This window comes from Humulus lupulus, chromosome 1, assembly GCF_963169125.1.
Source record: "Humulus lupulus chromosome 1, drHumLupu1.1, whole genome shotgun sequence".
Lineage (NCBI taxonomy): Eukaryota > Viridiplantae > Streptophyta > Magnoliopsida > Rosales > Cannabaceae > Humulus > Humulus lupulus.
This window is the reverse complement of record NC_084793.1, coordinates 142,540,947-142,553,718: the sequence shown is the minus strand read 5'-3', so window position 1 is coordinate 142,553,718 and position 12,772 is coordinate 142,540,947. Positions and strand designations below refer to the sequence as shown.

The window sequence follows — 12,772 nt, the reverse complement described above, 5'->3', positions numbered from 1 at the left end:
ACAATCTCCCAAAATATATTTTAATAATTTTAAAAGACGGCGAAAAATGCGGTTATATTTTCTAGTTCGGTTAAATAAGAATGCTCTAACTCATTATTATGAAAGCCCTCTTAATATTGATACAATAACCTTATGAGAGTGTTTTTCTCCAAATACAGAAGGAAATCTTATAAAAATAGATAAAAAATAAATAAAAATTAAAATGAAAAAAGAGATGAATGGGTATTTTAGTAATAGCGTGACAAAATCTTAAAAGCTTGGCAAAGGAGATTTGTCTTTACCAAATAAAAGACTTTGGTTTCTTCTCTATGAATATGAATGTGTTAATGAAAGTAACTAGTTAAGAAGAGAAACCAGTCTTTAAGCTGAAGCTCGTGCCGCCGTACAACATTCTGTCACCCTTCACCTGGGTAACAGTACCATTGCGCGTCAAAAGCATTTTCATTTTATTTATTTTTTTTCTAGAGAGAGAAAGAGAGAGTGAGACGATTGAAGAGGAGAGAGAGATTGCTTCCCGCGTTTTACATGTCCATATCCATTTCACTCAATTTCCTCATGCGTGCAAGCTATTCCTATTCTAATAATCTCAAAAACACAACCCTTCGCTCCCCACATTTTCATGGTTTTTGACGGTTTCAGTTCACTTTAAGCTTCTTCGTTCCTCATTTCTCCTCCTTTCTTTTACCCTTTTGCTTTATATTACTTTCCTCTCTTATTTTCTTTTTCCCCTCCTCATCTTTAAACAATACCCACTAAATTATCTGAACTAATTTCCTTTGTTTTCCCTCTTTTTTGACTTGGATTTTCCACTCCTCTTAATCTCTTTCTGGGTTTCTTCTTTTCGGTATTTGGGTCTCATTCATTTCACTTGGATTTCTAGGGAAAAAAAAGCTATTTCTCTGAAGAAGGTTGGATTTCATAGCTTTCGCGAAGTGGGGCTGTTTTAATTCTGAAAATCTACTTTTTCTGCGTTAAGATCTGTCAAGAAAATTGTGGCTTGGAGAACAAGACTGATATCAAAGTTGATGGTTTTTGTATAGGGACTTCCAAGGTATCATTTTTTTTGTTCTTGTTTTTCCTTGGGCCTGCTCTTTGGGGTTCATACACAGAAAGATCAAGCTCAAAATTTAAGTGTCGAAAATTGATTCTGGTTTGTCTTTGTTTCACTTCCCGCTTCTGCTGTACCCGTATAGATCCGTACACCGAAGCCATGGGAGGCCATATGAGCAAGAACAAGGCCCCCCCTGGACCATCATCTTCATCCACTACGAACATCAATGTCCACACAAATCTTCACTACACAACCGAGTTGAACTCCTACGAAGCAGCTTGCAAGCTTGACTCGGACTTGCAGTCCTTTGACTCGGCCCTCCATGCTCGGACCAACCAGGTAATCAATACTCTAGCCGTTGGAGTCGAAGTCCGATCCCTTTCATTTGATTCCCTGAAAGAAGTCACCGAATGCCTTTTGGAGATGAACCAGGAGGTGGTCAAGGTTATCTTGGAATGCAAGAAAGACATATGGAAAAACCAAGAGCTGTTCGAGCTAGTTGAAGAGTACTTCGAGAATAGCTTGAAGACACTGGATTTCTGTACGGCATTGGAGAAGTGCCTTAAGCGAGCTCGTGACACCCAGCTGCTCATTCTCGTTGCCCTTCAACAATTCGAGGAGGAAACGGTAGAAGGAGGGAGTCGCTATGTAAGGACACTTCAGGAGCTGAAGAATTTTAAAACTGCGGGAGACCCTTTTACTACTGAGTTCTTTCAGCTATTCCAAGAGGTTTATAAACAACAGACTTTGATGCTTGAGAAATTGCAGCTCCGGAAGAACAAGCTTGACAAGAAGCTTAAATGTATCCATGCTTGGAGGAAGGTTTCAAGTATGATATTTGTGGCCACTTTTGCTGCCGTATTGATCTGCTCTGTGGTAGCAGCTGCCATGGCGGCTCCACCTGTTGCGGCGGCTTTGGCTGCGGCTACTTCGATTCCCATTGGCTCAATGGGGAAGTGGATTGACTCCCTTTGGAAGAAGTATGAAGATGCTTTGAAGGGTCAGAAAGAGGCGATTAGTGCAATGCAGGTTGGGACTTATGTTGCCATTAAGGACTTGGACAATATCCGAGTCCTGATTGATCGTTTGGAGATGGAGATTGAGTCTCTCTTGCGAAATGCCGAATTCGCCATTGAAGAAGAAGCATTGAAAGTGGGAATTGAAGAGATTAAGAAGAAGCTTGGAGGGTTTATGAAGACTGTTGAGGAGTTGGGACTACAGGCTGATGTTTGCAGTAGAGACATTCGCCGAGCCAGGACTGTGGTTCTACAAAGGATCATAAAGAATCCCAACCATTGATGGTGGAAAGGAAATTAGCTTATTCCGGTAATGTTGTAGTGCCCCGACGACAACAACTGTTCTGTCGTTGAAGGACTTTGTTTCCTCAGCTTATATTTCAATTTATTTCCTTTGGGATTTAAATAGGGGTGGATATTTATTTCATTCTTAGTATACATATTTATAGCAAAACATAATGTAAAGACTAATATTGCATTTCACACTCTATTTTCTGTGTTTTTGGCAAATAGAGTTGTAGCTTTCTTCATTTTGACATTTGATTATGGTATATAAAGAGTCTTGTAACATTGTCAAACATTTCTATGATAATATGATATGCTCTTATTTTCTGCTTCAACTTTGTTTAGTTAGTTATTCAGAATAAGAAAGTTGAATTTTGTCATCAATGGGGAAAATTGTGAAGAAGATCCAATATTAGTGTCGTTTTGACTTTGAAATTGGCTTTGATAAGGTTAACCAAAAAAATCATGCTTGCTTACAATTGACAATATGCTCTCTCTTTACCTCATAGATAATTGGGTAGAAGATATTCTGTTCAATTGAGGTTTTTTCGTTGCACTTTTACATCTCATTTTAGCTGTAATCTTCTTAGGCAAGGTTTACCCTTTATTGCTTATTTTGAATACAATTGAAAGCTGTTCAATCAATTTTCCGAAAATGCTCTAGAAAAGATAGCAAAATTGTGAAAGAGAAAAGTAGGTCCAAATAAAAGAGCATTGTCTTTCGAATGAGGAGAAAGGGTAAAGACTTATGTAGTTTATAATTAATGAATGGCTGAAAGTGGGAGACGTTGGCTCTTTGTTATTAAAAGAAAATACAATTAGATTAAGCTTATACGCTAAGTGAATTCTTGAGATAGCAAGAGTGTGTTGTTTAAAACACTAAAACCGGTGAAAGAATAAGAGGGATGAAAGCTTAGGCAAAGATGAGTCACCTGATAAGGGTGGTAACTAGGCATATTTGATTATTTGTGGTGATTTTGGTGATCCCAAGTCGTTTTCATATGACTTCTCAGCAACCAATTGACCAGCGAGGCTAGTTACGCTAAGTGTTTAGTTTGGTGTCATTAGATACTGTTTTGCGTTCGCTTTCAGCATTCAAACTCTTAACTGCTGCGTACTGTGTTTCCTGTTACAATCATTGACATTTTTTTCACTTCTACTTTTCTTTCTTTTAAAGAACTTACCTTCCATTGCTTTTGCTAAAGACCTCTTGTCGTATCATAACGTATATAAAACGACTTTTATAAAATCATTTATTTTTTATACTCCTAAACAACTATACAAGGAATCATCATCCTTAAAAAAAATTATTTAGTAGGTATAATATAAATACCCACATCAATATCATGTTTCATTAGCATTTAATTTATAGTTGATGCACGTTTATAACGCAATACGATTTTATGTTTATATAACGTGCGTGCCTAATAGACCTATTTTAACAAGAATACAATAAATGGATAGTTCAGCATAGTTTTCTATGATGTGCACGGCTGAACGATTTCGGACAAAACATTAGTTAAACTTTCATGTAATTATGTTCAAAAGTCATTGTGCTTATAAAGACAGATAAATTTCAAGAAAAAATGATACAGATAGACTGCCACACTCTCCATTATGAAATGAAATATTATAAAAGCCTTGTCATAAGTTAACCTGGAAATTACCTGCCCTGCGTTGTTAAAAATCCCATCTCAAATTTCAATAATTAACACAAAAATGTTACAAAATGTCATTTTCACGAGTGTTTTAACATAATTGCAAATCTGTTCGATTTGAGTCCTTTTTCTCCCCTAATTGTGGTAAATTTCAAGTGTTTGACAACATTGCTAATGATTTTTTCTGTGGTAAATAGATTTTATTTTCCCCATTGTCAAAGTGGGACCAATGAGGAAGGAAAAGGGAGATATAAGGATGTAGTAGTGCTGAATAAATTTCATGGTGTAGTCATTTATGAAAGGACTTAACAGCCACCAAAACAAAGTATTTCCAACAAAGAACTTGGTATAAGCATTCTCAAAAGTTACCCTCATCAGCAGAAATCTATTACAAAACTGTGACCATGCCTTTTTTTTTTTTGTGTAAAGAATTTGGATTCACATTAGAGGTACAGAAATGAGAGAGTTAAGATGATTTGCTTTTAAAAAGAGATTTGACAAGGTGAACAATAGGCACTGGTCGAATGTTGAAATAGGTAGCGCATGTAAGATATGCACACACTAAGAACACGTAAACTTTAAACCAAATTGAGGAGAAAAAAGTGAAGTACGTACATATGCTGGTCAAGAGAGCTACTGCCCCAAAATTAACTAGGCACTTTGCAGTAGAGAGGTCCTGTTCTGTTCCTTCGTTGGGGAAGTGGCCTTGAGCATGAAAATCAGAGAGCAACTGATCCTTAAGATGGAATGTGTTGATTAACCAAGTATTGACCTCGTTTTCTGAAGTCGGGATGCTGTCAATAGAGACGCGTCGAACATGGATATGAACTTCTGCAGGAGCCACTCCATAGACATTGTCCATAAATGTTGGGCAGTCATGCTTGTAAGCAATAGCTATATCATAAACTGCGGTAAAAATACATAAATAACACCCTAAGTTATGGAAGACAAGCTAAATGTAACAATGAACTTCAGTATAGCACAGCAGACTTTAATTTATAACAAAATCGAATTTAATAAAGATATAAAGAGCAAGTAAATGAGCTCCATAACGTGACATGTTAAAGGTTAGATCAAAGGATTAGACAAGTTACAAGTTCCTCTGCATTGCTGCGGTGATGACAATTTGGAATCTTTGTAATTAATACCTCAAACTCAAAAGGACTTTATAAATGTGAAAAAGGCAAAACAAAATAATCAGTTAACTATGACTTGACTGTAGTGCAAGTGTAAGAGGAGCTTTTGAACAATATTCCTAAAAAATTAAATGACACAGAGAAGCCACTTGTATAAGCAATGCTAGCTCATCCAAGATGTTTGTGTCAAAGGTGGTTCACATTCTGCTTAAAAAGTCATACATTGTTATTGGTTTGATCATTCTAGATGCATTATTAGGTCATGGAAATTCAGGCAAAAAATTTCCTACATATGTACAACAAAATAAGTTTGTTTCAAATATCCAACTGGTAACAAAAGAAGGGACAGCATGCAATGCATGATGTAAGCAACAATATCTAAGAAGCCATAACAACCTGCATTGATAGATCCTCTTAACCCTTCCAAACAAGAAAAGAAACCCTTTGTTTTTGGAATTAACACGTTATTTAGGATCGGTAGGCCATTCTCTGCAGCATATCTCTGACTACGAATGCACTTCTGCTCACTGAAAAAAGAAAACAGAGTTAAGGAAATACCATCAACAGCTTTACAAAATGGAAGGTTTAAAAATATTAATATAGTACATGCTATGTTTGGTCAAAGTAGGATAGACATTATCATACGTCCCTATATTTCACAATCTAGAAAGTCTACTCTTCAATATTCTGTTTTACACTATTATCACTTCAACTAGTTTTGGAAAACAATAAATACTCAGGGTATGGGTTTACACATAGGAGGGACCGGTCATACATTCTTCATATGAAACAAATTTAGTCTCAATGGAAAACACAAGAATGAGGAAGAAAGAAGAGAAAATGCAGCTAAAGAAATTACGTGTAATCTGTGCCTTCTGGGAAAAGAGCAAGCCAGAGAGGATCTTTGGGATCCTTAAAAGTTGAAAGCATTTGGCGCATGATAGATTCATCAACCTCCCACTTCCTCACAACGGGGATGAACTCCAATATTTGGAATGACCAACCAAATAAAGGTAGCTTCATCAAACTGCTTTTTAGAATATACTTTATGTAACCCACTCTTCCCTTTCGCCATGCAAGGTCCCACAAGTACATCCAATCGACTTCAGTTCTATGGTTTGCAATAAGCAAAACACGTTCCTTAGCAGGAAGAGTTTCTCCAGAAAAAATGACTTTAGTCTTGTTTATCTTTTCAAAAAGGAAAGGCCACAAAGCTAGCCAAGCACCAAAGAAGAAGGATGTCACTTTTCTGCTGTAATATATGCTTACTAATCGGATTATAACAGCACCCATAAAGCCACAATACACTAACATCATGAATGCTGTTAAAATAAGCACAAGCAAACAAAACAGACCCCTAACCATTCTAAGAAAAGTTAAACAGCAACGATCAGTTCCATCATTTGAAGGCCTTTGAAACTCCATTTGCACTGAACCAGTAAAATCTCAGTCAAAGGCAGCTACACTGCTTCTTCGTATCTTATTGACTTGATAATTATCAGGGGATGATAAGGCTCAACCCAAAATGCTCACACCTTAATCCTTAACAAGAGAAAGAGGAGATAAACAAGCTCCTCTCCGCAAAAATGGAACAGAGTTGAATTTGAGATAACTGAGACTACGAGACCTAATGGTATCTACAATGAAAAGGCACCATCAAATGCTAGGAAAATATGAAAAAGGGTATGTAACTGAATCATCAGAACAAATGTATCTCACAACCTCCTCATAGTCATAAAAGCTGGAGTCGTGATGGTGTACGTGTACCCTGCATGAAGAATTTTATAATGAGACTCAACAATGTCCTTCGTTATGAAACATGAGTGCAAATTAACGAATCAACACACATTTAAAAGTGAGCAGCAAAAGATGGAGCAAAATACTAGAGAATCTTAATGATTAGAACCCCAAGATACTTTCACAATTCCTAGCTCTATCATAATCAAATAAAAGCCAAACCCCTTCTAAATGGGACAGGTTGGACAATGCTCGTGGAGTTTCTGAGAATTTTTAGATTGTTAGTTACGAACTTGAACCAAGCTAGTCTAACAGCAATCATCTTCATCTTCTAATAGCTGGACTAAAATTAAGCTACTGTACTCACCAATTTCAATACATTTCATTAACTTTCTACTCATTACGTCATAACAGATACAAACTCGAACCAAAAATAGTCTAAAAGCGCAATCAACCTAATCTCAAAAGAAATCCACAATCAACTACTTCGAAGACGAAAATACATAGAATAAATCACTTCTCTAAATACCAAAATCAAAATAACGCTTAATCCCAAAATGGCTAACTCAATTAACATCTCTTGATTTGTGTTAAATCTAACTCTACCATAACGCCGCAAAAAGTAAGAAGCTAAGAACACCATTGATATACATCAATGAAGCATGGGATCTGAATCCCATTCCATCTTTAGCTACTCAAAGACCGGGAAAACCCAGAAGTCAATTTTTAAATCATTTCCAAAACAAGTAAAGTAATATTTATGTATATATAATGATATAAGTCAAGAAGAAGGAAGCTACCCAGTGAGTAGTTATTGAGATATGAAAAATGGAGATTTAGAAAGCTTGCAGAGTGGTCAATGGTGACGGAGCTTCTGGGCAGGCAAATAGATGATAAAAGTAAAGAAAATAGGTTAAGCCGGTGCCGTTTGTGATAATCCAAAGGTTGTAGCTTTGACAATATGGTATGTACGGACAAAATAATGGCGGAAAATAGACTAGTCTCACTCGCACTCTAGTCTCCCACACTCACAGTACTAAGGTATAGTTTTTCTTAGCAGATAGACTATAAAAGGAGGCTCTGTCAACTCTCTCAAATTACCGACTTTGCCGAATCTTGAGACGAGACTAGTGCTTGCGATGACACCTATTATTTTTGGTAAGAAAAATGCAATGAATTATAAAAAATATTATGAATAATGATTGTTAACCCCATTTCCTCCCTTATGCCGGAACGACCGTCCAAGCCCATCATGGTCAGGGCATTCAAAATGTGGGCCCGGCCCAAGGCCTTTTGGTACGGGAATGTCCAAGGGGGCACGGGCCTAGTGCAATTTTGGGCCAGACGGGGTCTGGTATGGTTATCCGGGAGATATGCAGATAGCTCGGACCCCCGGCGGTATACGTGCCTGGTCCCGGAGCCTAGTAACGGTCCGGGCCTGTGGTAAATGAAGAGGGACAATGGTAAACCAACCCGGATCACGTCGTCCCCGGTTGGTGGCAAAAGCGTCCAAGACTCTGAAGCCGCCCCACTCCGCATGGATGTTGTCCCTACTTTTCACCTGCGGAAAAGGCCACCTCGGGATTGCACGCCGTTGTTTCAGATCTGCATTACCAAGTACTCTGACTGCTCTTGTCCCCTGAATCTGCCTCGTAACTTGAAATGTCCAGACCAAGAGCACCGGTTTGTCGGGCGAAATATAGTTCTTGGGCCACCTTATTGGGCCTTAACTGGTCTGGATTTTGTGTATGTTTTACCTTTTATATTGGGCTTCCACCAGAGAGGCCAAGAATATCCATTTCTCTGATGGGCCCGGGCCATACCCGGCCCAGACCCAGTGTTCTCATGAGCTTATAAATACGAGCAATAGAACACTGGAAAAAAGATCTCTCTTCGACTCATATACAGTTACTCTGTCAAAATATAGAGAGAAACTCCATTGTAAAAGACTTTCCAATCTCTAATACAACTGACTCGTGGACTAAGGCTAATTAACACCCCAACCACGTAAAAATCCTGTGTTAATCCTTTAAATTCCATATCATTAGTCTCAGCTAATATTCATTAGTATAGTTTCCAAAAATCTCGGTAAACAATGATAATTTTTTTTTATTTAGGAATAATAATAATGATTGAATTATTAGTTAATAATAATAAAAATATTAAAAATAATAAATACAAATTTATAGGATTGAATAAAATAAAATTATTATAAACTTTTTAATAAGATTAATTTTTTCATGATTAGTGGATTAGTTTAATTATTTGATTACACTTTTTTATTATAGTAGTAGGTAGAAGCAACTTTCAATACACGTTTGCTTAATTTTAAAGTTATAAACATTATCTATAATTTTAATAAAAATGGGTTCACTGTTATATAAATATATATAATAAAATGAATTATAGTTTTATAATATATATAAATATTTATATAAATAATATCTATATGATATCTAAATACAACATATAAATATATATTTACATGACTACATAAGATATATATATATAATACAATAATATTTAAAAAATTAATAATAGAAACAAAATAAGAATAGAAAAATAATAGTATAGATAGTAGTATACATACATCAATTATTTTTAGTTTCTAATGTGTCTTACCAGGTGAATTTAATGAAGAAAAAAAGCTCCAATAACTTGATAAAAAACAAACTATCATATAAATTTATAAGATAAAAAATGATATATATGTATTTATTATTTTTAAATAAATATGATTTAATTATTTAAATCATCATAAAATATCTTAAAAATATCATATTTTAAGTAATTAATTTATTTTTATTTAAATTTATGTTTGTTCTAGTTTTTGAATTTGGCAGCGACAATAAAAAATTATGTATATTATATGTTTAATATAATATTAAGTTTAAGTTTAATTAAATTTATATAAAATATATGGTTTTATTATTTTTAAATAATTATCATTGTAAAATATCTTTAAATATCTTATTTTAATTTGTTTAATTATTTATTTATTTAATTTTATTTAAGTTTAAGTCATATTTAGAATGTAACTTTAAATATAAGAATATTATATTAAATATAAAAATATTCTATTAAAATTAACAGAAAAAAACAAAAAACCATAAAATCAAAATTTTTATTTATCTACACATTGAAGAGATATAATTACATAATCAAATCACATAATATAAATGAATTTAATTTTATCCTATTTGGAAAATATGACATATTGCATTAACAAATTATGTCAAATTTTAATATGAACTAATTAAGAAAGTGTTATAAAATAACCAGCATATATATATTTTTTTTAATTTTTGAAATGGAAGGTATAATCTAAACTACAAAAGCATAGCATGCCAAGAGTTACGAAATGTCTATTCTACCATCCTACCTTAAAAAAATGCTCAATCCATTTTATACCTTATTACTTTTAGCAAGTATAGTACGGGCATTGCCCTTTATCATTATAGAATACTAATAGATAAACGTGTCCTATAGAATGAAAATTTTAAAAATAAAATTCAATATAACAATAATGATTGAAATCTAAATTCATAATTTGCTAAGTAGAAATTTACATTTAAATACATAATTATCAAACTCTTAAATTCATATATAATAGTTGAAATCTATATTTAAATCCATAATTATAAAAATATAAATCCAAACTACATGATAGCAAATCAAACTACAAATACATTCATGATTCTACCGAGTTGATCTGTAAAGATTTGGTTCATCAACTTTTGGTATGTAGCGTTAGCATTCTTCAATCCAAACAACATCACTCGATGACAATTCAAGGTTCTTTTGGTTGTGAAGGTTGTATCGATATGATCCTCTTTTTTATCTTCTGTCATAGGAATCTAATTGTATCTCAAGTACGCATCTAGAAAACGCATACATTCGTAAGTAGTGGTGGCATTAATCATTTGTTCTATGTTTGGCCATGGATAACTATATTTTGAACAAACTTAGTTCTGGTTAGTGAAATCGATGCAAACTTTCTTCTTTTCATTCTTCATTAGCATCACTATTGGAATGGCGATCTAGATAGGGTAATGACATTCTTCGATCACATATGCTAAGTAATCGATCCACCTGTTCTTTCATTGATCACATGGTTGACTTCTAGGGCAAATCACATATGCTTTTGATTGACCGTTGGGAATCTAGAATCCATATTTAAATTACGTGTCATCACAGACAAATCAATTCTTTGCATGTCCTTTGGGCGCCATGCGAATATTTTGGAATTCTTTCTCAAGAGCGAGATAAGCTTCTTCTTCTCTTATTTTGGCAAGAGTGCAATTATTTGTTGGATCGAGGATCACTTGTTCGATAGGATTGAGTGTGGTTTGTGTCTCTTCTGGCTCTTCCTTGATCACCTTCATGTAAGCAAGGAGCTTGTGTTGTAATTGGTTAAATATAATGGTTAAGTAGTCTTACTCAAGGGGGTGTAAAACACTAAACAATTTCACTTAAGTTGAAGTTACATTATGAGCTTTTGTTGTAGGCATGATACAATGAGGTATCTAAGTATGCCCAAAAAGTTTGGGAATAATTGGAGGTGTTTTAAGTCACTTTTGGGAAGTTGACTAGTCATAGATGGTCATTTTTTCATCGCCACTTACTAAGTGGCGATGCATCGCCTAACTGTTTCATACAGTTATGTATTTTGGCTCAAAATGATGTGTTTAGAAGTTCTAATCCAATTGGTTATACTTAATGACGGTACCTACACTATAAAATGAGTCATTTATAGTTGTAAGTCCTTGATCAAACTTTTCAACTCTCTCTCTCGAACCCTTCATTCTCTATGTAACGCCCTACTACCTTAGAGCCGTTACTAAGTGAGTTTAAAATGTGCAATTAACTCGCTAAACGAGGTTTTTAGAACAAAAGTGTAATTAAACAGAAATCAAGGCTATAATCTTTGAAAATTCCTTAATTCATTGAAAATTTCAAGTGTCTTACATTTGGGATCCCAAAATACAATTTATAAAGTGTATACAATTCCAAAATAGGTTTACAAGTGATTAACCATCAAAATTAGAGTTTAATACAGCCATTTCTCAAAATGCCTCCAACCAAAGCGGTTGGGCAGGCCAAACATGTGCGTGCCGCCCCACGCTCTCCGTACTCATGGTTGGTTGACTTTTTCCTTGCCTTTACCTGCAACACATAGCACCCGTGAGCTGAAGCCCAGCAAGAAAACTCACACAGCACATAATATATGCATATCATACAACCATCACAACAGATAACTCACAGATAAACAGATAGTCCATCAGACTAAACACATATACGGCCACGCCGTTAAACACACATATACGGCCATGCCGTCTCGGAAGCGTTACCATAGCCTGGGTTCTCGGTCCACAACGTAAGGATATCCCATGTATCCATTGGGGTCTCACCCTAACCATAAGCACTCCATGTGCTAGGTGTTATACCCGACCCCACTGCCGTTCTCGGCCCTTCGCCGTTCCCGGCTCCTTTGCCGTTCATTATGCTATTACCACATATAGCATTCTCAAACAACATTCAAACATATAATAATTCAATTAAAGCTACACCCTAACAATAATACAATCTAGGGCCGTGCCCTACAACAACACTATGGGTCCATGCCCTGCTCTGCGGGTGTTACAATCTTCTTACCTATACCCCGAGCTTCACAATGCACCAAAGCCACGAGCACTGTCCTCTATCACGAGCCTCTCCGAAATCCTAGTCACAACACATATGAAACACTTTTTAATACTAACCAATCCAAAACCACTTCCCGGGACCAATCCCGTACTCTCGGGACCTCTAATTTCCTATAACAATGTAACGGAAACATCCCCCAAGCCCCTGGGCAAAAGCCCTAAAAATGCAAAATTACACTGTCAG

The 12,772-nt window shown here is 35.3% G+C and overlaps 2 protein-coding genes across 2 annotated transcripts; one reads left to right on the top strand and one right to left on the bottom strand.

The window, feature by feature from the left end:
* Positions 1–345: 345 nt before the first annotated feature.
* LOC133798579 (UPF0496 protein At4g34320-like) lies at positions 346–2,687 on the top strand. The gene is made up of 2 exons (XM_062236953.1): positions 346–1,051; positions 1,194–2,687. The coding sequence occupies exon 2, from the start codon at positions 1,211–1,213 to the stop codon at positions 2,348–2,350; it is 1,140 nt and encodes a 379-aa protein (XP_062092937.1). The 5' UTR covers positions 346–1,051; positions 1,194–1,210; the 3' UTR covers positions 2,351–2,687.
* A 1,651-nt stretch (positions 2,688–4,338) lies between these two features.
* Positions 4,339–7,978, bottom strand: LOC133798570 (probable 1-acyl-sn-glycerol-3-phosphate acyltransferase 5). Its single transcript, XM_062236943.1, has 4 exons — positions 7,684–7,978; positions 6,006–6,914; positions 5,543–5,673; positions 4,339–4,916 (listed from the first exon to the last, which is right to left on the bottom strand). Exons 2-4 carry the CDS (start codon positions 6,569–6,571, stop codon positions 4,477–4,479), a joined length of 1,137 nt encoding a protein of 378 aa, XP_062092927.1. The 5' UTR covers positions 6,572–6,914; positions 7,684–7,978; the 3' UTR covers positions 4,339–4,476.
* Positions 7,979–12,772: the final 4,794 nt, after the last annotated feature.

Excerpts from the sequence above, each read along its gene's own strand:
- LOC133798570 (XM_062236943.1), bottom strand. The coding sequence starts at position 6,571 with ATGGAGTTTCAAAGGCCTTCAAATGATGGAACTGATCGTTGCTGTTTA. Across the intron at positions 5,674-6,005 it reads CCAGAAGGCACAGATTACAC|TGAGCAGAAGTGCATTCGTA; the intron begins GTAATTTCTTTA and ends TTCTTTTTTCAG. Across the intron at positions 4,917-5,542 it reads AAGAGGATCTATCAATGCAG|TTTATGATATAGCTATTGCT; the intron begins GTTGTTATGGCT and ends TTTTTACCGCAG.
- LOC133798579 (XM_062236953.1), top strand. The coding sequence starts at position 1,211 with ATGGGAGGCCATATGAGCAAGAACAAGGCCCCCCCTGGACCATCATCT.